Source organism: Pituophis catenifer, unplaced genomic scaffold (genome assembly GCF_029215685.1).
Source record: "Pituophis catenifer annectens isolate HBS135680 unplaced genomic scaffold, rPitCat1.0.hap2 SCAF_6, whole genome shotgun sequence".
Classification (NCBI taxonomy): domain Eukaryota; kingdom Metazoa; phylum Chordata; class Lepidosauria; order Squamata; family Colubridae; genus Pituophis; species Pituophis catenifer.
The window spans coordinates 94,307,641-94,333,833 of record NW_027256886.1 but is presented as its reverse complement, the minus strand read 5'-3'; the positions used below and the strand labels follow the sequence as shown (position 1 = coordinate 94,333,833).

The window sequence follows — 26,193 nt, the reverse complement described above, 5'->3', positions numbered from 1 at the left end:
TCGTGGCATAGAATTCCTTCAAATCTTGTTTGGTGAGCCATAAAAATTGGCTGCCAGAACAATTCAAAATATGTTACTGTGTTCTAAAATTAGTTTATATAAATTGAAAAGATCTGGATCTTTTCTGAGTGGTTGCCAGTGAATTAGTATACATTATTTTCTGAAAGACAATCCCTTTTAGCCATTTGTGGCAGTTTCTGAACACATTTTAAAATTACTGAGCCATTATTGGTATTCCTTTATGCCCACAGGTTAATTGTCCGTATGTCCCAAGGCTGATGAACTACTGTAACACAGAAAATTAATGTGATTGTTATGTTGGTATTGCAAAATATTAGATAATTGCATTTCTCTTTGGAACAGGGATATTTAAAAGTCAAGGAAATCGCATCAGATGAAAAACATATAACAAAGTCATATTAATTTTTATTCTGGCATGTGTGTTTGTGTGCAAACACTCAGAAGCAGGGATCAGTATACACAAACACATACTTGTGCCTCACATGTCTGCATGTATGTTGGCATATGCATAGAATGTTTCAACTACCTCTCTATCAGTGAGTACAACTGAGTGAATTAACACACTGTGACGATTCACAGGAAATTCCATACGGTTTCTGCCACCCCATTGAGGTATCCCATTCTGATCATTTTTGATGGCCATATATTTGCTTTTATTTATTGATTTAATTTATTGACTGCCCATCTTATCCCAAGCTAACTCTGGGTGAGTTGGTCTTCACACCATCAAGGTCATTTGAGGTCCTGCTCTGATTAGTATTTCCCAAGCAGTGGGTTATGGGTTTGCTGATAATATCCAAATCAGACCCCCATTCCTTTCAGAGAGCTAGTTTTTAAGGTATGATTGCAAAAAATGGAAATTGGTTTGAGACTGCAGAACTGGTTCTCTGAACATAGCACTTCATAGCCTGAAGGTAGCTATTCCTACAGCCAAGGAATGAATCTATGGTCTTGATTATCAATAAAAGCACAACAAAGCAAAGCAATCAATTTAGCCTACAAAGAACCATCACCAAGCCTTTCACAAACACTGACCTCTTGTTGCTGAAATATGTCTGTGTATTTACCAAGGCCCAGTTTGCTGAATAACTCAGGTAGGTCAGATCCCTTAAACAGACTGTTCAGGTTACAGCCGTTACTTCCAATCAGGGAGGAGATGCAATCCATGTAGTTGCTACTGCTGAGATAATGCTCACCTAGACGTCCAAGAGAAAATAAGCTTCTAGTTAGGTTGAGTTCACTTTAGGCCAAGGAGCCTAAAGTTCTGGTGCTTGCAAACTGCCAAGAAGTACTGAACTGAATCTCTAAAGGAGAATATTTATAGCTCAGAGTTGAAATGAGGGCTCCTTGGTGCTCTCTAGCTTGCTTGTTTTCTTGCAGATGTTCATTATCTAACTAGTAGAGGTGGGTTTCAGCAGATTCTGACCAGTTCTGGAGAACCAGTAGTGGAAATTTTGAGTAGTTTGGAGAACCGGTAGTACCACCTCTGTCTGACCCCACCCCCATCTATATTCTCTGCCTCCCGAGTCCCAGCTGATTAGGAGGAAATGGGGATTTTGCAGTAACCTTCCCCTGGAGTGGGGTGGGAATGGAAATTTTACAGTACCTTCCCCTGCCATGCGCACCAAGCCACGCCCACCAAGCCATGCCACGCCCACCAAGCCACACCCACAGAACCGATAGTAAAAAAATTTGAATCCCACCACTGCTAACTAGGTAACATACTAGTTAGGGTAATGAAACATCTGCAAAAAAAAGATAAGCAAGTTCAGAGAGCATCAAGGACCCTTCAACTGAATCTCTGCCTGATGTTGAATTACCGAGCTTTGTTTTCATGGAAATAGAACACAAGAAGTATTGGTCAGAGTAAGGGAAAAATTGCATGCCATCTCAAATATGGGGGACACTGCTTTGGGGCACCCCGGCCAATTCTATCTCTTGTGATGTGGCCTGGGAGAATAAAACTATATTATGACATTTGGACGTGGAGAAGAAGAAGAAACAAAGACATCACAGAGGGAAGCCATTATTGTCACCAACTATCTAATATTTTTAATAGAACGTAGCAGAATTAGGGGTGACGTGATAGTAGTATTCCAGTATTTGAGAGGCTACTACAAAGTGGAGGAGGTCAATTTATTTTCCAAAGTAGCAGAGGGAAGAACATGAAACAATGGATGGAAATTAACCAAGGAGAGAAGCAACTTGGAATTAAGGAGAAACTTCCTAACAGTGAGGACAATTAACCAGTGGAACTGCTTGCCACCAGAAGTTATGGGTGCAAGTTGTGGTTAGATAATAAAAATGGAACTGAGAAAGAGGGAAACAAAAGAAAAAGTTTAGTGAAATAAAGATACGTTAAGAGAGAGAAGCTAGTATTATGATTATTATGTTTAATATTATTTTAATATTCTAGAATTAATGTTAATGTAATGAATATTGTCGTAAATCTTGATTATCATTTTACGATATTTGTACCTCGACAACACACTGTTTAATTGAAGATGGAATTATATTAAATATAGTGTGTGTGTGTGTGTGTGTGTGTGTGTGTGTTTGTTTTTCCTCTAGCCAGGTTTTTCCTACGTAACCAAGGTTTTTCTGCAGCCCTAGCTCAGTGGAATCACATCCACTCGATTCTGGGCTTTTGAGATGTGGGTGTGGCTTACTGATGATGGCTAACGAGCCAGAAATAGATCTATATAAGTCTCTCACCTGGCAGCAAGAACTTGCTGGCTACCAGAAAGAAAAAAAGCCCAGAATCGAGTGGATGTGATTCCACTGAGCTAGGGCTGCAGAAACCTTGGTTACGTAGGAAAAACCTGGCTAGAGGAAAAACACACATAAATCCTACAAAGAAGTAAGAATATATGAATGAAGAAATCGTGGGCACTCCATCACTGGAGGTTTTTTAAGAAGAGACTGGACAGTCACTTCTCTGAAATAGTGTAGGTTCTCCTGCTTGAACAGGGGGCTGGACTAGATGACCTCCAAGTTCCCTTTCAGCTCTATTCTATTCTAATAGCCTATCATTGATAATTATAGCTTGATGCAACTAACTGACCTTGGTTTATCTAAACCAGGGGTCTCCAACCTTGGCAACTTTACGTCTGGAGGACTTCAACTCCCAGAGTTCCCCAACCAGCAAAGCTGGCTGCGGAACTCTGGGAGTTGAAGTCCTCCAGACTCAAAGTTGCCAAGGTTGGAGACCTCTGGTCTAAACGAAGCTGGAGCTAACTTTTATTCTCTGACCTAACCAACAGGGTAAACTCTTACTTGATTTCTGTTTCCGTTTAGGACTTCCAATGGAAGAGACGTAGTCGCCCGGAGCAGTTGAGCTAATGCCGTTGTGATCTCTCCAGTTATCGGAATCGCTCCCGCTTCCCAGGTGTTCCCGGCTGTTGGATCGGGAGAGAGACATAGAAGAGCCCTGCAAGGAAACCAGCAGGAAGAGGTGTGACTAGGACATGTGGGGATACTGTCAATTTGGCTTTATACTCAAGGGCATGGTGCCAATGGTGCAACCCATTAACTTAAATTACTGAGCAATATTTTGTTTTAAAAAATATTCTTGTCAGAGAAGTCTTAAGTACTTTAGGAAAAGGTAAACACCAATAAAGAATTATATTGGCAACACTTAATTTGCATTATCAAAGCAAATTAATTTTAACTTGTCATCTGTGGCACACTGTGTCCTCCTAGGAAGTTGTCCCAATTCAGACTGGTCATTTTTTAAACCAGTGTTTCTAAGACTGAGATGTTTCTGAAAACAACCCAAAGCAAAGCAGGAAAAACAAAGGAATGGATCGTTTTTGTTTTTAAAAAAATTATTTTTCCCACATGTTTCAAGTGTAGGAAAAACAACGGATGCCTCAATCTCTGAAAAAAAATAGCTTACGGAGCAGAGAACTCAGGCTGTGGTTTGATCTTGGGGCTACAGCCAAGTGACTCAGATACAGTACACACACACACACACACACACACTGTGTGTGTGTGTATGTGTCCACTAATACACTCCTAGAAAGAGAAAAATGGCTAGAAGTGTCAGGGTAATAAAGATTTAAAGCCGACCAGCCCCTTTAAAACTGAGAGTTATTGCCCTTTAAGAAGCTGTCTATATAAGGGAGGCCATTAGAGGGCGCCTCTCTCTCTCTCCTCGTGTATCTGCATTGTAGTTCTCCGTGTAGAGTTGAAGAAGACTGATTGATTCCTGGCTTTGCTTAACACGTGTATGTATTAGTCACACTGTGCACACTCTGACAAGAAGATAACATGAAACGGAGATATTTATGGAATAAACAAAATACAATGAATTAAGATTGTCTCCCACATGCAGAAAAAAAAAAATGTTAACACACAATCCGCAGTTTCAGGGAGGCCTGGAGGAGTCACGCAAAGAAACCTTTGGTCAGAGGGGCCTTGGCTGTCCCAGCAGCAAACCCCAGACACAACCTGCTCAAAATTCAGGCCAAAAGCTCCAATTTCTTCCTTTTTCACGCCTAGCACACACTGCGGTTCTGCATACCTCATAAGTTGTCGACATGGATGGTTTGTAGGCTACGTGGTTGGCCCTTCTCAGTTCCTTAATTGTTTCAGCCGGCATCGATTTGGAGAAGCCCAGCCCACTCCAGGTGTTGGTGGGCGTTCTCACTTCCGTAACAACAGGCTTTTTCAGCATAGCTTTAAGGGGGCAGGAAGCATATTTATAAGCATCAGTATCTTTTTTCCCCCAACCATAAAAAGCAGCCAAAATTCTTTAGGCAGTGGATGATCAGATCCAGAAAATCTTCCACTCTCTGCTTTTACCACTTTCCAAATATTTTAAACTTGCTAGGGTCACTTCATATTTCAGTTTATGTTTCTGAGCACGCAGCAAGAGAAGGTTATACTAATATGTGATGTGAACTTGAGAGCATATACGTATTTCTATTCGTGTACACGTTGCATACATATTCACTCACACAAAAGTACATGATTAATTCCAAGTACATGAAGGTAAGTTTGGAGGCGAAAATAGAGCAATATTTTTATAAAGCCCGAAGAGTCGTTCTGAAGTTTCAGGAGACGGAAAAGAGAAACCTGAAATCTTCAGAAGTGTAAGAAACCTTTAAAGCTTTTCAAATGTAGAATGTGGCAAGATGGAGCAGCTGCATTGAAAAAAAGGAAGTCAAGGATCTTTTGTTACTGTTTTATTTCTTATCTCAATTTCAAGCAAGAAGTAGAGACCAAGCCCAAAAGCATAGGAGAAAACTATCAAGCAAATATTTGATGGGAGGATTTTGCTAGCCGAGAACAGGATAAATGTAGGATGTGTTATAAAAATGGAAGAATTCATGGTTGTTTGGACCAAAAACAACCCTATTCCCTTTTCAAAAACAAAGGACTTAAAACCTGCATCTTGCTGCATGCCCAATAAAGAAGGTCATCTACTCATGTTTGATGGCTGAAGATGAGAAAGGAAGCAGAAAACCTAAGGACGGTACTTAAGGCATCTGTTAGAAACCACAAGGACATCAGAATGGCATCAAATGGTTCATGATATCAATTGCAATGATGCCATTTGAGCCAGCTGAATTACATAAGCATTACATCTGTACACTGAGATGTACGTCACAAGGCTTCTATGAGGCCTCTACGGGTTGAGGGTATTGAAGGACTGCATAATTGGCACACTCCAGAGCACATCATTTTCTAGCATACCCACCTCATCTTTCTGTGACTTTCATGACTCTTTCCTTTTAATGAGTCAAAAATACATACAACAAGCTGAATGTGCACCTATCCTGAATATGCCAACGGAATGGAGAAACACGGTTGGCATGAAACCTTGTTTGTCTTTGTGGATGGTGAATAAGGATGCATGAAGCTTTCAGCCCTCCCAAGTGGCCTGAAACGAGGATATACACTGCTTAACACAAGAGAAAAACAACTCCTAAGACCTGGGCCTTAGACCCTGCCGTAATTATTTGAGTTCTGCCACAATATTTGAGGGGCTGCCACAGAGAGGAGGAGGTCAAGCTATTTTCCAAACCACCTGAAGGCCAGACAAGGAAGAACAGATGGAAACTGAACAAGGAGAGATTCAACCTGGAAATATGACAAATTTTCTGACAGTGAGAACAATCAACCCATGGAACAGAAGTTGCCTTCAGAAGTTGTGGGAGCTTCATCCCTGGAAGCTTTCAAGAAGAGACTGAACTGCCATCTGTCAGAAATGGTGGAGTGCAGTGGTGAAATCTGAAACGGTTTGCCACTGGTTTGTTGATGTGCCAAGCGCGCATGCATGCACAGTGTGCACCAAATGCGCACTGCGTGCAGGCATACACAGTACACACCAAAAGGAGGCTTGGGAAGGTAAGTAGAACAGTGAGACGGGGGAATCAGCTGTGGCACATGAGCTCAGGAACCTTTTTTAAAGCATTTTTTACTACTGGTTCTCTGGAACCGGTAGTAAAAAATGTTTTAAAAAGGTTTAAAAAAAGGTTCCGATGATCCCAGCTGTGGCGCCCGATCAATGGAACCTCTTTTTTTTACTTTTAAAAAACATTTTTAACTACTGTTTCTGGTTTTTTTAAAAAAGAAAACCCTACAAGATCCCTTCCAATTCTGTTATTCTGTTATTTATTAAGAGTGAAAAAGGCAAATAGAAATAGGAAAAAAAGAATTTGAGAGCTGAATGCAACAAAATTTCATGTTAATGTATGCTGATTAGTGTAATTCTATTCTATTCTATTCTATTCTATTCTATTCTATTCTATTCTATTCTATTCTATTCTATTCTATTCTATTCTATTCTATTCTATTCTATTCCTATTCCTATTCCTATTCCTATTCCTATTCCTATTCCTATTCTATTTTCTCTACTCTACCGTTTTCTGAATAGTCCTGTAAAGGGGAGGTCAAATGTTCTGATCACCGCCCCATAAAAAGGGCCTCGTAGTCAGGAAGATAAAAAGGGATCCTGTTTGCTCAGAAAATGTAACTCCAGGAGCCTTTCAAGGGGAAGAAAAGAAACAAAGACCAGTTGGATTGCAAAACATGTTGTCTAAGCTACAGTTTCTCCACTGGAACAATGACAGAGCCCAAACCGAGGGCGGAAGGGAATGGATGGCAGTGGGAGGGCAAGCAAAGCCTCCTTCATCACTCTGCTTACAAACAGATGCGTGCTACAAGTCACCGTTGTCCCACATACCTTTGGTTGCCAGTAGCTTCTTCTGTTCGTAGTCAAATGCCTAGAAATGAAACCCAGAGAAGGCCACTTAATCACCGCCCTTGCTAAATGTCATGCGTACACTCTGCTCCACAAGCCACCAAGATTTTGACCAGGATCCATCACTTTGTCTCGGAGGAACCCTTCGCACCACCCAGCAATGTGCCAGCAGTCCAATGAACCTTTGATATACTTAAAACTCCCGTTTAAAACCAGCTAATTAGGGCTGCAATGTCCACTGAAGAAAAAACTGGGAGCATCAGCAATCCATTTCAATGTATTGGGAATCTTCAGATGACAACTAGAAGAGCAACACATAAATCTCTGATGCTGGTTGTATTAGTGCAACGCAGAGACTGCTATACCAACAGAAGGGAGCATTTGTAGCTTGGGGTCCTTGGAGCTCTCTCAGCTTGAGTGTTTTCTTGCAGACATTTCATTACCCAACTGGGTAACATCATCAATGCTAGAAGAGAGTGGGGTTTACTCTCAGCAATCAACATCCAGATAAGCAGGGATTGACACCAGGATTAAGACCAGACCAACAATCAAACAGGAAATAGCCGCCTAATAAAGGAACTGCCAAGAACATCACACCAACACCGGCAAGGCAAACCAACTGTCTATAAGCAGAGATCAAACCCCATGCCCTTCTAGTGCAATACTAATGACAGCAATAGCAATAGTACTTCTTAGACTTATATACCGCTTCACAGTGCTTTACAGCCCCTCTCTAAGCGGTTTACAGAGTCAGCATATTGCCCCCAAACAATCTGGGTCCTCATTTTACCGACCTTGGAAGGATAGAAGGCTGAGTCCACCTTGAGCTGGTGAGACTCGAACTGCCAAATTGCAGGCAGCCGGCAGTCAGCAGAAGTAGCCTGCAGTACTGCATTCTAACCACTGCGCCACCAGGGCTCATGAAGTTACCTAGTTGCGTTATGAAATAGCTACAAGAAAACAAGCTCAGGCACAGTGAGAGTGGAAACCCATCCTTGGAGGAGTCAATACCTGCATGTCCACATACGTTGACTGGGGCCCCAGGTGTGCTCTTTCCGAGTTCTGCTGTGCTGCGGCCGCCCTCTCCGCTGCCCTTTCGCTTCCAGGTGCCTTTTTATCAGCCACCGTAGTCTCTGAAGCACTCAGCTCAGAATCCGACAGCAATCTCTCGCCCGCGCTACAAAAAAGACAGCGATGGAATTTACGACTTATGTTTTGGATGATTATACAGGATAGATCCCTGATGGAGAACCTATGGCACATGTGCTGGAAGTGGCACACAGAGCCATCTCTCCACGCACATGAGCCGTTAACCATTGCTCTTCTGGGTTCAAGCGGGGCTGTGCAGGAGCTGAGTCCGAGCAGGAGGAACGTCTGTCCGGCGGCGGGGGTAAGAGGTGCACCAGCTGTGAAGCGCCGTACTCCCTTGGCAGAAGTGGTGGGATGGGGCAGCTGCGCTGGCTTGATCTTGGTGGCGGGCTGGATAGAGGCGCTTCATTGACACTCTTCCGGTTTCCGGTGCGCCAACTGGTCTTCGCGCGCACATGCGCATCAGAAACTGAACACCAGGTGGCGCGCCAGAAACCAGATGATCATCTTCCCGGTGTGCACATGCATGCCGGGTGGCTGCTCTTCCTGTTTTTGGCACATGGGTGTGCGTGTGCGTGACTCGGTGCTGAAAAGGTTTGCCAACATTGGGATAGATTATAGAAAGATGAGGGTCATGGGGGAACTTTAAGAGAAAGAGGCAAATTTATAATGGTGCTTATAAATGCTGTAGAGAAGATTGGAAGAAGAAGACACAGTGGCTCAGTGGCTAAAGACGCTGAGCTTGTCGATCGAAAGGTCGGCAGTTCAGCGGTTCGAATCCTTAGTGCCGCATAATGGGGTGAGTGCCCGTTATTTGTATTTGAGCCTGACAGGATGACTCAATGGCTAAGATACTGAGCTTGCTGATCAGAAAGGTTGGCAGTTCGGCAGTTCAAATCCCTAGTACAGGTCTCCTGCGTGAGCAGGGGATTGGACTAGATGACCTCCAAGGTCCCTTCCAACTCAGTTACTATTAATGTCCTGTCCTTCCCCTCCCCTCCCCTTCATCCCTCCCTCCCTCCCATTTCCTTATTCCTTTCCCTTCATTAAACTTGGTTTAAAAGATTATAGATAATTTCATTTCCTGGGCTAAACATCATCTTGGATACCTCTTAAGTATCTTTTCTTTCTTTCTTTCTTTTTATACAAAAAGGATTAAGGGTACAGTTGTCTTCTCCACAGCTTGATCCTCATGCACTGGGAAGCCTCTCTGAAAACCAACACTGTCAAACAGTGTTCTCTCAACCTGAAGAGTTGTGGACTTCAACTTCCAGAATTCCCCAGCCAGCAAATCCAATGTTTTGTCAAGGCTGACAAAAAAATGCTGCTATGGACTCTCCCTCTTCTCTCCAGAATCTCCTCATAATTCAAGGGCAAATTCAGGGCCTTCCAATCTACTTCTCTCCTTCAGTTGACTGTCAATACTGCGGTTATAGCTAAAGAGGGAAGACACTCTCTGAAGCTCATTTTGATTTTATTGCTTGAAGTCGGCCCTGGAAGCCAGAGCTACAATCTCTTCTATTCATCTGGTCTGCTCGTTTTCCTGTCTTGGGATATGAAGAGGACTGGGAACGCTGCTGAGTAAATCATTTTACTGGATCCCGGTTGTCCCCACCATTCAATAAGCAAGGAGGAAAAGAGGATGCAGTTACTCTCTGTGTAATTCCCCCCCAGAGTTAGTAAAGTGAAATCGTTTACATCTAACTTTCCCCCAAACAGACTCTCCACTATGAATCATGATCTACCTCAGAAGGAATTTGGAAAGAAAAATAAAGATGCTTACAAATAACTTAATCCCTGACTGAAATATGTCACTAATTTTCTCAGAGGGACTAGAAGAGCAACAGCTAAGAGATTAATGATAAATAAAAAAATGATGATCTCTCAATACGTAGGCCTTTGCCAGTATTACTCTCACAGCCTAGCAAAAACCAAATTTACAAAGTTAGGAATGTTAGGATTGATGAAAGGGTAAAGGTAAAAGTAAAGGTTCCCCTCACACATATGTGCTAGTCGTTTCTGACTCTAGGAGGCGGTGCTCATCTCAGTTTCAAAGCCGAAGAGCCAGCGCTGTCCGAAGACGTCTCCGTGGTCATGTGGCCGGCATGACTAAATGCCAAAGGCGCACGGAACACTGTTACCTTCCCACCAAAGGTGGTCCCTATTTTTCTACTTGCAGTTTTTACGTGCTTTCAAACTGCTAGGTTGGCAGAAGCTGGGACAAGTAACGGGAGCTCACCCCATTACGTGGCCCTAGGGATTCGAACTGCTGAACTGCCAACCTTTCAATTGACAAGCTCAGTGTCTTAGCCACTGAGCCACCGCTCAGGTATTATAGTATTATAATTATAATTATATATATATATATTATAATTATATATATATATTATAATTATATATTATAATATAATTATATTAATACTACACAAGTAATGCAATTTTGAGGGGGAAAGCACGTGAACCAAATAAAAACCATCAGGAGATCATACGAGATCATGGTTTTTGCACTGTGCATGTTGTATAAGAAGCTCCCTCCAGCCAGGGATGTGTTATGAATAGTGTGTTTTATTAACACAACCACCCCACAGAAGATACATTAAACATCTCCACACTTTGCACAACCTTATCTTTATAAGCGTTACGTACTGTAAATGAGAATTTTTGGTGCCTTGCAGTAATTCCACCGTCTGCCTCTTTGTGCAGGATTGCTTAGAGGTGCTCATCATCTGCTTGAGATCGTTGGCATTTGCGGAGTGTGAAGGACTCCTGGGCATGCCCACTTCTACAAAAGCATCATTGCAACCTACAAAGAACCAAGAGTGACCAATTAGCCCACATGAAAGGCAGATTCCCACGGCTGATGGTGCGGGTTAAGAGGTCTTCTTAATGGACATGTAAAATTTGGAGAAAGCCATCATAAACTTTCCACTTCACTAAAAGAGGAGTTGTTATGGCTAAAAGGGCTGGGTGTTCTTTTTCAGCTGGTCTGGGTCATTTCTTTGCCATCTTTATATCTTAGGATCCAAAAGTTTCCTAAGGACTGAAATATCTAGTCTTTATTAACACAGGAACAGACAAAGAATCAGATATTTTTAAAAAACATGGGTTGAGTCACATGTATATTTGGACAAGTATTAGAACACACGGGCCACGATTTTGCTACGAAAGGCTACCTCTATTGTTTATAAATGGGATTAACAAAAATAAAATGTGTACCTCTGTATATAACTTCCCTTTTGAGACAGTGTTTCCAGCCCAGTTCAGAGGGAAAACATTGTAGACTGTTCACACGAACCTCAAAATCCCAAAATGTATGTTTTGCGAAGAGAAGAAATTTAAAACTTCTGTTCCCTAATTTCCTCTAATTTTGAGTTTCTCACTTCTCTGCATTTGAGAAGTTAGTTTAGAACAAAGACCCCTGGAAGAATGAAGCACTTTTAAACCCAAATATCATATCTGTAGTAGCCCATTATGGCTTGTTATTCTGAACCAAACCACCAAGACATTCTTTTGGACCATGCCCAGAAATAGATATTTTAGGAATGTTTTGATCATTTGATCTTGAGCAAACTTTTAATCGACCTGCACAGACTTCTCTCCCTTATGGTTTTCGGCACATTTTTTTTATTTTTAGAGCAGAAATCCTCAGCTGGTCTTTCCACCTCCCTTCTTAAGGCGACCCCCTTCAGCCCAAGAGGTTGCACTGTCCTCCTACGGTGGGGAAATGATGCACACCGCGGTAGTTTTGGTTATACCTTCGCCAGAGTTTGTCTTGGCCGTCACTTGTTCAGAGGCATTATGGCTACCAATCGTCCGAGAAGCTTCGCTGTGGTTTGAACTTAATACATTTTCACCAAGAGCTGTGGCAGAGAATGCAGGATACTTCATAGTTGAGGTCTGGAACAGGATGTTTAACAGTATGTTAATGACCTTCCTTAAATACTTAATATCTCTTTTTCCATGCAAAATATATATATATATGAAGTGATTTAATAATTTTACTCCCTCACCTGTCTGTGAATACCCAGGATCAATATATATTTTTTTTTAAAAAAATAAAGTGCTAGAATGCAGCCTTTCAGATTTTCTCATAGAACCGAACCTTCAGTATTAAACATAGACATTGGAAATTCATCCAGGGGGGCACTTTCGCTTGATTTCTGTGGACCCCGCCCCCCATCAAACTGTGCCTGGGGGTTTTATAGGAACCATTGAGAATTTCCACTGACTTGGCAACCGAGTCATGCCCACTTTGTTATCTTAGACAGGGACAGATGAACTGAAATGAATCTTGAAAAATGATTTTTTTTTTAAAAAAAAAGTAAAAAGTTGAGGTTTCATGTCACTACTTTGTTCTACTGAACCAAAAGGAATCTGAAGTCAATGCTTTTCTTTTTCTTTTTCCCTTCTACCCTACACTTTTCTCTGTTCCCCTTTCCCTCCCTTATTTTTCCATTATTAAAAGTGAAAGGTAAAGGTTCCCCTCGCACATATGTGCTAGTTATTCCCGACTCTAGGGGGCAGTGCTCATCTCCATTTCAAAACTGAAGAGTCAGCGCTGTCTGAAGACGTCTCCGTGGTCATGTGCCCGGCATGACTCAATGCCAAAGGCGCATGGAACACTGTTACCTTCCCACCAAAGGTGGTCCCTATTTTTCTACTTGCATTTTTTATGTGCTTTCGAACTGCTAGGTTGGCAGAAGCTGGGACAAGTAACGGGAGCTCACCCCATTACGTGGCCCTAGGGATTTGAGCCGCTGAACTGCCAACCTTTCGATTGACAAGCTCAGCGTCTTAGCCACTGAGCCACCACATCCCATTATTATGTGAACAATAATCTTTAATAGAAGGAGAGTGTTTAGATAAGCTTTGAACACAACATCACTTGGCCTCCTGGCTGCCTCTGAGTAAGATTGCTCTCCTAGGTTTACATAATGTCAAACCATCTACTCAAAACCATGTTTAGGGTTTTAGATATGGGTCTTATAGGCTTCGTTGAATCATTCCTTATCTATCGTGTTGGCCTTAGCTTTAGCACTGTTGAAAGATGAAATTTCAGGATGCCAATTTTAATTATGGCTGGAAACCCGTTTTCCACAACTTCCTATGATGTTGTAAGAAAGCTATAATAATGAAATGGCATAATCGTTTTCACACCATCAGAAGCCAGAATTTCCAAGTTATACTTTATGATATGCAAATCTTCTAAACAAAAACTTATCCTGGTTAAGTTCCACTGAAAAAGTAACATCCTAGAAAAAGTAGCGGTAACTAGTGTTTTGTGATTGCCAAGTAAAGTGCACTAATGTTTAAGATCAATTAAAAATAAACTCTGTTTTTCCAGGTTGATATAATCTGAGCTGTGGTGGCACAGCGGTTAGAATGCAGTATTGCAGGCTAACTCTGCCCACTGCCAGGAGTTTGATCCTGACTGGCTCAAGGTTGACTCAGCCTTTCATACCTTCAAGGTTGGTAAAATGAGAACCCAGATTGTTGGGGGCAAGATGCTGACTCTGTAAACTGCTTAGAGATGGCTGTAAAAGGACGTATGAAGCAGTATATAAGTGCTATTGCTATTTAAACAGAATGAAAATTCTGCTTAGTTACAGTAGTTGGAATTTGCTCTCTTATCAATGTCCTATCTGTCAATGACTTCTTCAGCTTCAACCACAACAATGCATGAGCACACAATAGATACAAACGTAAGGTAAACTGCTTCAAACTCGATTGCAGAAAATATGACTTCAGCAACAGAGTGGTCAATGCCTGGAATGCTCTACCTGACTCTGTGGCTTCTTCCCCAAACCCCCAAAACTTTAACCTTAGACTGTCTACTGTTGACCTCACCCCATTCCTAAGAAGTCTGTAAGGGGCGTGCATAAGCACACCAACGTGCCTACCCACCCTGTCCTAATGTCTCTTTTTATTCGTATCCATTTCATGTATTCATAATCATGTTTATACTTTTTATCATATATATGCTTGACAAATAAATAAAATAAATAAAAATAAAATATGCTAGCGTTATAAATGTGAGGTCATTGGTTTACCTTTACATGACCATTTAATGATGAGGTTGGGTTTTTCTTGTTCTCCATTTGCATGCCATTCACATGGATATCAACAGGAGTTAAGCCAGGAGGGGGAGACGGTGTGCTTTGACTATAGTTGGGTACTCCCGACAACAAGATACTGGTTAATGTGGCTTGTGCAGTAGGTGGCATCATCAGATGAGGGATAGCAGAGAAACCTGGAAGAAAATGTCAGATGTTTCTGCCTCATTTCTGCTGAGATTGAAGATGTCTAAAGTCCTAAGCAGATACAGAGAGTCCTCAGTTTACAACCGCAATTGGGAACTTCTATCACTAAGGGAGATAGTCATTACATGAGTCACACCTGATTTTACAACCGTTTTTGCTGCGGTTAATTCAATCATTAAGCAAATCTAGCTTTTCCCATTGACTTTGGGAAAGTGGCTGGGAAGGTCACAAAGGGCGATCTTGTGTCCCTGGGATGCTCCAACCATCATAAATACAAGCCAGTTGGACCCAGCATCTGAATTTTGATCACCTGATTATGGGGGACATGGCAATGGTTGCAAGTGGAAAGTCAATTGGCTTGCAGAGATGCAGAAGCTTATACATTTTGGACCTGCTTTGCAAAGGAGGAAGTCAGTATTGTTGCAATAGTTTTGCTAGTGTTCAGCTGGGGGCGGGGGTGGGGGTGGGATAAGGTGTGTGTTGTTGTTGTTTTTTAATTCACATTTTAAAAAACGTTTTTGTCTAGTTTTGCTTGGTCTCCATTGAATGTCTTCTTTTGGATTTCGTATTTTAATTTTTGAATACAATAAAATTGAGAGTAAGTGTGAGGGCCAGTCACTTTTTTCAGCATCAATGAGTAGTTGTAAGGCAAGGGTTACCTGTAGTTCAGTGGTGAAATCCAAATGTTTTTACTACTGGTTCTGTGGGCGTGGCTTGGTGAGTGTGGTGTGGCTTGGTGGGTGTGGCAGGGGAAGGAAACTGCAAATTCTCCATTCCCTCCCAACTCCTGGGGGAAGGATATTGCAAAATCTCCATTCCCACCCCACTCTGGGGCCGGCCAAAGGTGGCATTTGCTAATTCTCCGAACTACTCAAAATTTCCACTACCAGTTCTCCAGAACCTGTCAGGACCTGCTGGATTTCACCCCTGCTGTAGTTGATTTGCAATTCAGCAGAGCAAGATTGCATAGAATAGAATCTGAGTAGCCTAAAGTTGCCTTATCTTCCTAGGACAGATTTTGTTTCACAAGATCCTTGAAATGCCAAGGACTAAACTAGGATCTTCTGGATGCAAAGCACAAACCCCAATGCAATGAACAGGCACCCTCTATGCCCACATGGAAGTCCCAAGGACTCAGATGATCCCATCTTACAATGATGGCTTCTTGAAATAGTGGCATCATTTTAATGTCCTGTTCTGCATGCTTAGGGGGAATGCTAGATTGCTCTATTTAAAATGTCTCCAATTTAAACCCAAAAGACCAACCTGTAGTGCTTGTATTAGCGATTGAGGAAGCCCAGAAAGTTGAACTTGGTGTGCTTGAACTTGGACTCTGCAAAGGACTAACCGAACTATTGAGAGCATTTAGGAGAGAGTTTGGAGGTGTGGATGTGTTGACAGATAAAGTGGTTGGACCCAAAAGACCTATCAAAAAAATAAGTAAAAGAGATTTTATACCCCTGTAGATGCACAACCAATGAGATGCACAACCACAGACACTTAACTCAACTACACCTTAACATCTATGTCTATACTTCTTCCTTCACTGCTGACAACCTCCCTACCTCCACAAATCCCTACCTCACATTTCCAAGCTCTTTTCTAATTCTTCCATTTCCCCATATCAGTTAAACAGATGTTTTCCTTCCATTATTGCCTTTTCTTATGTATAGAAAGAAAACACATGCACATATCAACATATTCTTACATGTCGGAGCTATTGTTCAGCCTACTTTTTAAAATAAATCTGTAAACAAGGGGTGTCCAACCTTGGCCACTTTTAAGATCTGTGGACTTCAACTTCCAGAATTCCCCAGCCAACCATGAATTAAACTCTGGGTGTTGAAGTCCATACGTCCAGCCAAGGTTGGACCCCCCTTCCTTAAACCTTGAAAACTCATTCTGAAGAGGTTTGAAAATATTAGGTTGTAGATCGTACCAAGTCCAGTTAGTCCGAGGCCGGCTGAGGTCAAGATGTCCAAGCCAGGACAAGGAAGGCCAACTGGGCAAGAGATGGGGGAGGGATTTGTCACTACGGCAATGCCGTTGGTTTCCAGACCCAGGAGACATTTCCGTGCTTCGTACATATTTAAGGCATTTCGCTCAACGCTTTTCACGATCACAGACTGCAAAAAACAAAACACGGGATATGAGTTTCTGACAACAATTCAAACAATTCCAGCAACTGGCAAGAGTCACCAGTCTTGTTTACAAATCCTCTATTGAAGAAAGCTCCTCCTAGTAGCAACGGAAAGAGAGTAGTTGTGGCTCCTAAATTACATACTTTGATTTATATAACAAAAAAAAAAAATCTGGAATGGTAGGGTGCATTTTGGCTGGGATTCTTGGCTACAATATACAGTCATTGAAACAATATCCCTGTTCTGTAATATTTCAGAAGATGAAATAAATTTAGGCTTTGTGTAAAGGTCCAGTCAACATTTCAGCCTTGTTTAGAATCACACCACCCAACAATATCCGATCATTGATATAGATGTAGTTATCTCTGCTTTAGGCAGCCAAACTCTAATCTCAGATTCCTGACCTTGTTCAGAACTTTGTGGGAAATTATGGAGAGTTTGCTAATTTATCACATCCCAGTGCTTTCCAAGTCAAATAGAAATATCAGATCATAACATTTTCCCCCCACAACATACAGGTCTAGAGAAACTGGATTTCTCATTTTCTAGAGCTCCGAGACTCCCTACATTTAACTTTACGCCAACTTTCCTTCACAAACAAGTCGCCACAATCATTTTGACAATGGAAAAGCATGTTTTGACACAGTACAAGAACTGGTTTGATTCATCTTGGCGTCAAAACAATGGCTGCTTTATTTAAATCTGCCTCTTGGGTTGTTATCTGCATCTTGTCAAGTTGTCAAAGGAGTCTTCCCTTCTTGTGTGCAACAGCCTAAGAAGATCAGGGCTGTGAAGACCTCTGAAAAAAACATCTGGTCAGATTTTATTCCTTGCTTGTGTTTCTCTTAGCTTTAAAATTACATAATAGTGAGATACTGGCTACATCCTTGTTTTTCTTGGAAACTTCAGACCAACATTGAAGACAAACTTTCTTGTACTTTTGTAGGAATTAACTTGATATTAAAAATATAATCCGATGAAGTCATTTCAAAGACATCGTTTATTAATTAATAAAGATCTTTTTAAAATTTACATTAGCTGTTACACTGTTGTAACTAGATATGCTTGTTTCTGTTAAATAATAAAGGCACCAAGATCAATGAAAGGAAACTTAACAGTGTGCAAATTATTACACAATATGCTTAATTTCACATGACAGTGAAATAATGTTTAGGATCATCCAACACAAATTAGAGCCCAGATGTTCAAGATGGTTTCAAGAAAGGCCAAGGAACAAGACATATTATTGCTGATGTGTGCTGACCTATTTAGAAAACCAAACAATACCCAAAATAAGTCAATATGTGTTTCACTGACAATAGAAAGCTCTTTGATAAGTGTCACTCATGTTAAACTCTCAAGGGTCCTTAGGAAAATCGGAATCTTGAAGTATTTCATTATCTTCATATAAAACGACACAAAAAAGAGCAAGCCACAGTCCTCTTGGCACACGAGCTGGCTCCAGAGTGGAAAAGAAGTGAGACAGGGCTGTACACTCTCCTCTTTCTTGCTCGATCTAAATACTAAGCAAATACTGGATTCGTAACAGCTCAGTCTAAAACAGAATTCTCATTATAATAACTCTATTATTACAATGAAAAGAAGGTAGAAAAAGGTAAAGGTTTCCTGCGTTCAGTCATTTCCAACACAAGGGGGCAGTGTTCATCTCCGTTTCTTAGTCAAGGTAGCCAACCATTCTCTGAACACATTTCTGTGATCCTGTAGCCAGCAGGACCAGGGATGAAATCCAATTTTTTTTCCCTACTGGTTGTGTGGGCGTGGCTTGGTGGGTGTGGCAGGGGAAGGATACTGCAAAATCTCCATTCCTACCCCACTCTGGGGCCAGCCAGAGGTAGTATTCACCGGTTCTCCAAACTACTCAAAATTTCCGCTACCGGTTCTCCAGAACTTGTTAGAACCTGCTGGATTTCACCCCTGAGCAGGACTATATGCCGAGGTGCGCAGAAAGGTACTACTTGCCCATCAAAGTGGTACCTATTTATCTACCTGCATTTGCATGCTATTGAACTGCATTTGCATGCTATTGAACTGCTAGGTCGGCAGGAGCTGGGGCAGGATGGGTGCTCACCCCGTTGCACATTGCTCCGGTCTTGAGCCCAGCTGACAAGCTCAGCGTCTTTAACCGCTGAGCCATCCTGCCCCCTGTGATGATCAGAAGGGGGCTGGCTTAATTTTCAAGCAGGATAGTTAAAAGCTAAATATAGCCTTGTCCAGAAAAACTAGAGTCCGTTCTACTCACCTTACTCGTCTGTTTTGGCTTTGGTTTAATACTGATGAAGACATCTAGCTGCTCCATCAGCTGGGTAATAAAATGTGGTTCTACATCAATTTCTTCCTTCATATCAAACATCAGCACAAGAGGAAGGCAGCCCTGGAAGATGAAACGCAAAATCCAATATAAAGTTTAGGAAGCCCTTCGTGTTTTGTGCAGCGCACAGTTGAAAAGCAATCTACTGTTCACCATTCCCACCATTCTCCTGCATTTTACTCACATGGTCTTTCTAACAAGAGATTTCCAGAGTCTAGAAATGCCACTTGTTTGACATTTCCATACGGACAAGAATATATTTCTCATGATGTTTCACTGTTTGGATTCTCAGCAATTCAAGAATATGGGAGGCGCACAATGACTGGTGACATCAGGATAGGATCTACTATACAACCAAGAACTTACAAGTTCAGCTTCTGCCTAGATGAGTTCCACCAGTTTTGGAATGGAGGGTTAACTGAAACTTTTAAACAGCCCCTTTGAAACCAAGAGTCATGCAGATCTATTGAGAATAAATCTTGTGGTCCTTTCAGCAATAGGTACATACATAATACACACATACACAACTCTTTATGAGCTAATTATTTGCATGCAAGCCTATTATGAGCATGCAGTAGACTGTCCGGTCAACTTGCAAGACATGGAAAAATCCAATAATGATTATGAGAGAGCCAGAAAGACAAGACAATTTGGCACTGGAAACAGAAATATGCATGCAAAACACATAAAAACAAAAATATATATAGCCCACTGATGAGATGAAAAATGTTATATCTTTCAACAATCAAAACCATATTGTCCATAAATTTGCAATTTGTATCTTTTCATTTCAGTTCTGGACCAATCAAGAACAGTTCTGATTCAACTGAGAATTGTTCAAAAATTTTAAAGTGGATGTTCTACCTTGCCCTTTAGCCTTAACTTTTTAACAGAATAGGAGAGTTAGAAGGGACCTTGGAGGTCTTCTAGTCTCCGTCCAACTCTTTCTGTTGACACTCATGTTCTTCTTTGCATCTTTCCTTCTACAAGGAATTCCTCTGGATATGCTCCAGTTCAGTACAGCTTAAATGTGGAACAACATGTGCTAGGTTTGAATATTAAAATGCTACAGAATAGATAAAGAGAACCAGGCCTTACCATGCCATAAAATGTGTGGTCCCTTGCTGCATTGAAAGAAACAATGGCTGTGTTAGTGACTATCCAAGGCATGCACAGGCCACAAGTTTAGGTGATGCTATCTAGCGCTCTCTCTTTGGATTATGGGATTTCAACGTTCAACATCATCTTCGCAAGTCTCGAATTCCCAAAACCCACAAGACAACTTCAGACTCAAGGAAATTCTGGACTGGATTCAGTCAGACGTCACTGTTGTGTCCAGGAATTTTCAAATAACAGAATAACAGAGCTTGGAGGCCTTGTAGCCCAAGCAGGAGATCCCTGGCCAAGCAGGAGATCCTATACCCATGATGGCGAACCTATGGCGCGCGTGCCGGAAATGGCATGCAGAGCCATTTTCTCTGTGCACACCAATCGTCACCAGTTGCTCTTCAGGGTTCCGGGGCGCATATGTGCACTGGCCAGCTGGTCTTCGCATGTGCGGGAGCACCGGAAAATGGAAGAGCAGCTCCCTGGAGCACATGCGTGCCAGCCAGCTGGTCTTAGTGCATGCATGCGCGCCAGAAACCGGAAGACCAAGTGGCTGGCGGGCATGTGCATGCCGGAAACTGGAAGCTCAGCTTCCCAGCATACACATGTGTACCACAGTTTTTGGCGCTCACCTGCGTGCACGCTCCCATTTTGCCACCAAAAAGGTTCACCAACACTTCACCATACCATTTCAGAAAAATGGCTCTCCATACTCTTCCTCTTCCATTGCTTATCTTGCCTTCTGCTGGGTTTGGAAAATCATACCAGCTAACTGAATAATCATTCTCGAGATGGGTAATTTAAATATCTGCCTCACCAGAGTTACGAACCAGCCAAGAGAAGAAGGTTCAAGGCTCTTGATTTCCGAGAGGGACACAGAATCCTTTAATGCAGTGTTTCTGGGAATTGGAAGTCCACCCATCTTCAAGCTACCAAGGTTGAGAAACACTGCTTTAATGGGACCCCTACATGATCACATTTTCCTAAACTATGGAAACTATGTTAAGTCTTAACACTAACCAGCTATTTGTATGGGTAGCTGAGAGCTACTACAGACCGACGAACCTGGGTTTGAACTCTTGAGCCCAATTCCTACTCCAATCGCCAAGGGGGAAGGGGGGAAATATACGATAATTTGTGATGTGGGTAAGAGAATTTCAGCCAAGCAAGACTTTCTGGCTAATTTTTTTCCATAAAAGAGGTTGCCCAATTATTAGTACAGGTAGTCCTTGACTTACAACAGTTCGTTCAGTGACCGCTCAAAGTTACAACAGCACTGAAAAAATGGATTTATGACGCTTTTTCAGACTTACGACCGCTGCATCATTCCCATGGTCAAGTGATCAAAATTCAAATGCTTGGCAACTGACTCGTATTTATGACGCTTGGCAGCGTCCCAGGGTCGCATGATCCGCTTTTGCGACCTTCTGACAAGCAAAGTCAACAGGGATGCCCGATTCTCATAACAACCATGTCAACAACTGCAGTAATTCACTTAACAATTGTGGCAAAAAAAAAAAAGGTTGTAAAATGAGGCAAAGTTCACTTACAAAATGTCTCACGTAGCGACAGAAATTTCGGGCTCAACTGTGGTCATAAGTTGAGGACCGTAGGGAAGTCAGCGTCAAGTGACTTGTGACTGCAAACTTCAGGGGCTAGTGACCCAGGCGTGACAGAAGTTCCTACCACCACTGCTGCCCCATCCTTCGGGATACTTACCATGAGATATTGTCTGGCAAGACAGACTGATTCGATTGTGCCTTGGAGGTAGACTGTGGATTTCTTCTGGGGATTACTAGGATCGGGGAAATGGATCTGAGCACCGGTCCTCTGCATGATATGCTTGATGTTGCTGCCATTTCGGCCCATCATAAAGAGATGGTGCTGAGCTGCGATGTCTAGCTGGGTGCTCACCGGGATCGCAGAGGCCAAACTGCCGGCCAGGTGCTCCAAGAGCAGAGCTGTTCCTTCCTGTCCAGGAAGAGAAAACAAAACAAAACTTATATTCGCTATAGCAATAGCACTTATATACCGCTTCACAGTGCTTTTACAGCCCTCTCTAAGCAGTTTACAGAGTCGGCCTATTGCCCCCCATAACAATCTGGGTCCTCATTTTACCCACCACGGAAGGATGGAAGGCTGATCAACCTTGAGCTGGTCAGGATCGAACCCCTGGCAGTCGGCAGAGTTAGCCTGCAATATTGCATTCTAATCACTGCACCACAACGACTCATGGAGGGAGGAAAGGAAGGAAGGAAGGAAGGAAGGAAGGAAGGAAGGAAGGAAGGAAGGAAGGAAGGAAGGAAGGAAGGAAGGAAGGAAGGAATAGCAATAGCACTTAGACTTATATATCGCTTCATGGTGCTTTACAGCCCTCTCCGAGTCAGCCTATTGCCCCCAACAATTTTGGGTTCTCATTTTACCCACCTCAGAAGGATGGAAGGTTGAGCCGGTAAGACTCAAACTGCCAAATTGCAGGCAGCCGGCAGGCAGGAATAGAAGCCTGCAATACTGCATTCTAACCACTGAACCACCAGGGCTCATATCTTGGTGCCCTTCAAAGGGGTGGAAAGCACTTTTCTTCCTGACGTGAAACTTTGAAGTTTTCCATTTGGCAAAGTTTCGTGCTTCAATTTATTTGAAACAAAAGGCAACTGGATTTTCTTGCCATTAGTTTTTTTTTCCCTTTGAAATCGTTTCGGTTCTCATCCAAGAAGGATTTTCTTCTGAAGAAGCTTCCTGGATGAGAAGCGAAACAATTTCAAAGGGGGAGGGGGAACCCCAGGAAAATCCAGTTGCATTTTGAAAAAGGCACCTTTGGGACAACCAGGACCCAGATGATGGAGACATCTCCATAGACGTTTGAAACAAAATGCTTTGCTCATTCCAGTAGGCTTAATAACCTGTTTGTAGGAAATTATCCTGTAAGAACAAACTCTGGTAATCACCAAGTAAACCCAAGTAGGGAAAGATGACTACTATTAATCTCCTCATCGTTGCCATCATCCATCTCCTTCCATTTATGACTGTATGACTGTAACTTTGTTGCTTGGATCCTTACGATTTACAGTATATTGATATTGTTTCCTGATTGCTTATTTGTTCCCTATGACTATCATTAAGTGTTGTACCTTATGATTCTTGACGAATGTATCTTTTCTTTTATGTACACTGAGAGCGTATGCACCAAAGACAAATTCCTTGTGTGTCCAATCACACTTGGCCAATAAAGAATTCTATTCTATTCTATTCTATTCTATTCTATTCTATTCTATTCTATTCTATTCTATTCTATTCTATTCTATTCTATTCTATTCTATTCTATTCTATTCTATTCTATTCTATTCTATTCTTTGTTTATGCGTGGAAGCAAACAGTATGTTAAAAAAAAAATGGGTATTATCGTCATCATCTATGCACAGCAGCATAGAGAACATTAGTTAAGATAAAACCGTTGGCACAAACTCCTTGGGCAAACATGGCGTGTTTTTGCCAATTTAGTTGTAAGCAGGGCCACCCTGAAATCTGAACACAGGTATGTGATCTCGGCAAACTCTGGTTTCTACTTGCAGTCTCCAATTGCAATTGATATTATGCTTGAACTATGCTCTCGGGATCTACGTTCTCCTTCCCTCTTGGACCAGAAGAAGCCTGAAGCATCTGCAGGCCCCATTTACTATCCACTCTCTCGAGAAAAAGCACCCCATCGCACAGCTCCCTAAAACCATTAAGCTCAGAACAACCATCGTTCACCTTCAGGGCACTTGCGTTATTCTGGGAGCCTCTGATCATGACCGTCGCGCCGTACGTCCGAGAACGCTGCTTGAAGGACACCGAAATGTTGTATGTCTGCGATAGATGCTGAATCGTGGGAGAACTTGGATCGGGGATCGGTTGAAGGATTCCAGCTATAGGTAGTTCAAACATCAACACCAAGGGCAGCAGTTCCTGGAACAGCAAGCGAAACAAATCCACAGCAAATAATCAGATTAACAGAGTTGGAAGGGACCTTATAGGTCATCTAGTCCAACCCCTCGGCCTACACCATTTCTGACAAATGGCAGTTCAAACTTTTCTTGAAAGTCTCAAGGGATGAAGCTCCCACAACTTCCGAAGGCAACTTCTGTTCCATGGGCTGATTGTTCTCACTGTCAGAAATTTCCTCCTTATTTCTAGGTTGAATGGGTCGTATCTACTCTGCATAGCCATCGCATCGAGAGCCCCTTGTTATTAAAAAGTGGGAAGTCTTTGTTGCCAATTCAGAGGCAACGATTCTGCTTCTCGTTGGCGCTGGTGGATTTTCAGGAATGGAGCAGAGAGGAAAAACCGGGAAGTATTTCAGTTTTGCATTTCACGCAATGCATTCCCCGTGGTTCCCCCACCTCCCCAATGAACAATATATTTAAATGCAATATAAAAGAGAAGGAGGAAAAACCCAATAGAACCACAGACCACTAGAATAAACAGAAAAAATATATAGGAATAGCCCTAATGAATTTGGCAGTCTCGGGCTTTGTGCCCAGGCAGCAATGAGGCATGGAAGGGAGCTCCAGAGAAATCCAAGAACCGTAGAAAGTTAAGAGTGACTGATGAAAGCAGGAAGCCAAAACCAATGATTTTCAGCAAGCAATTCAAGCTCAGAGGAAGCAAAGAATGAAAGTATTTGCAAGCTTGTAGAATTCCCCATTTTTAATAGCGTATAAGAAGTAAAGCCTGCTCCTTCCAATCCAAGCATCTCAGTTGCACTTCCTTCATGGGCAACCTGGTTCCCTCTCGGCTTGCCTTCATTTGTCCTTGGCTTCAGTTTGTCCTAGGAGCCGGTTTAGGAGCTTCATTGGGATTAGGCACAAGACACCTAATAAGAGGGCACAGGGGGATAGCGCCCAGATAGAGCAGAAAGCTCCTGTGCCAGCCCCCAGGTGGTCCAAACTCAAGGATGCTGGACCTAATCCCAATGAAGCTCCTAAACCGGCTCCTAGGACATCCAAAGCCATTAAGGCTGAGCCCATTAAGATCACAATTTCTCAGCCAACCCTGAGAAAGTCTAAGGTGACCATTAATCCAGTGCCTACTGTCATTACTGCACAGACAAAAACTGGTAATGATAAGATACATAAGGTTGACAAAGTGTGCATGGGTAAACCTTTACATTTGGATTGTGCACATATATTACACTGCAGGCTCGGCCATGCCAGCTTCCCGGTTATTAGGAAAATGCAAGATTTTTCCGATGGGCTTAAGATAAAGAATTGTAATACCTATTTGGAATGTGCCATCTGTAAGGCAGCAAAATCAAAAACTGCTGCTATACCTAAGGTCTCTTCCCGACGTGCAAGGTACCCTTATCAACTGGTACACATGGATTTGGTTGGTCCTTTTAGGCTCTCCCTTGGCAAGGGGCGTTATTTTTTAACGGTAGTCGATGATTACTCTCGTTATGGCCATGTATTTATTTTAAAGGACAAAACTGAAGTCTTTACCAACTTCAAATATCTTTACAACCATGATGAGCATACTGTTTTTTCTTGACTGATGAAGGACTATCTCTCCCTGGCCTTACCAGGGCCAAAGATCGGGAGGGCAGGGGCAGAGGGCTCAAACTATAGGCTCTGCTTAGATGGGGAGAGCATTTCAGACAATGGGGCTGCCACCCGTCAGAAGAATAATTTGGGGTTCCAATTCGAGCCAAAGTTGCACAAGAAGGAATCATAAAAGGGAATTATAGCAAAGAATCAATATACTTAATGCTTCATGTGATAACAGCAGCAAGGTTGATTTATGCACAATACTGGAAAAAGGAAGAAATCCCCCCCGGAAGAAGAAATAACAAGGAAGATTTTGACTTGTGCAGAAATGAATAGAACGCAAAAACAAGAATGAGACAGAATACTATAAAATCTGGAATAAGATGTATTATTGGTTGGAAAGGAGAAAAGGAGTTGGAACAAAACAGATTTAGGGTTCGTAGAATTAATACTGGATAGTATTAATAAATGTAAATAGTAAACAAATAGTAAATAGATAGCAAATGAAGAC

At 42.1% G+C, this 26,193-nt stretch overlaps 1 protein-coding gene across 1 annotated transcript in view; it reads right to left on the bottom strand.

Moving 5' to 3' along the window:
• The window catches only part of BICC1 (BicC family RNA binding protein 1), a 123,845-nt gene that overhangs the window by 4,458 nt on the left and 93,194 nt on the right, over positions 1-26,193 (bottom strand). The window contains exons 7-19 of the mRNA XM_070945116.1: positions 23,911-24,105; positions 21,877-22,128; positions 18,982-19,113; positions 16,520-16,706; positions 15,847-16,005; positions 14,371-14,570; positions 12,076-12,217; positions 10,967-11,123; positions 8,243-8,408; positions 7,214-7,253; positions 4,547-4,701; positions 3,298-3,451; positions 1,057-1,217 (exon numbers count right to left, since the gene is read on the bottom strand). Of these exons, the coding sequence (XP_070801217.1) occupies positions 1,057-1,217; positions 3,298-3,451; positions 4,547-4,701; positions 7,214-7,253; positions 8,243-8,408; positions 10,967-11,123; positions 12,076-12,217; positions 14,371-14,570; positions 15,847-16,005; positions 16,520-16,706; positions 18,982-19,113; positions 21,877-22,128; positions 23,911-24,105 (2,100 nt within the window). The remainder of the gene's footprint in view (positions 1-1,056; positions 1,218-3,297; positions 3,452-4,546; positions 4,702-7,213; positions 7,254-8,242; positions 8,409-10,966; positions 11,124-12,075; positions 12,218-14,370; positions 14,571-15,846; positions 16,006-16,519; positions 16,707-18,981; positions 19,114-21,876; positions 22,129-23,910; positions 24,106-26,193) is intronic.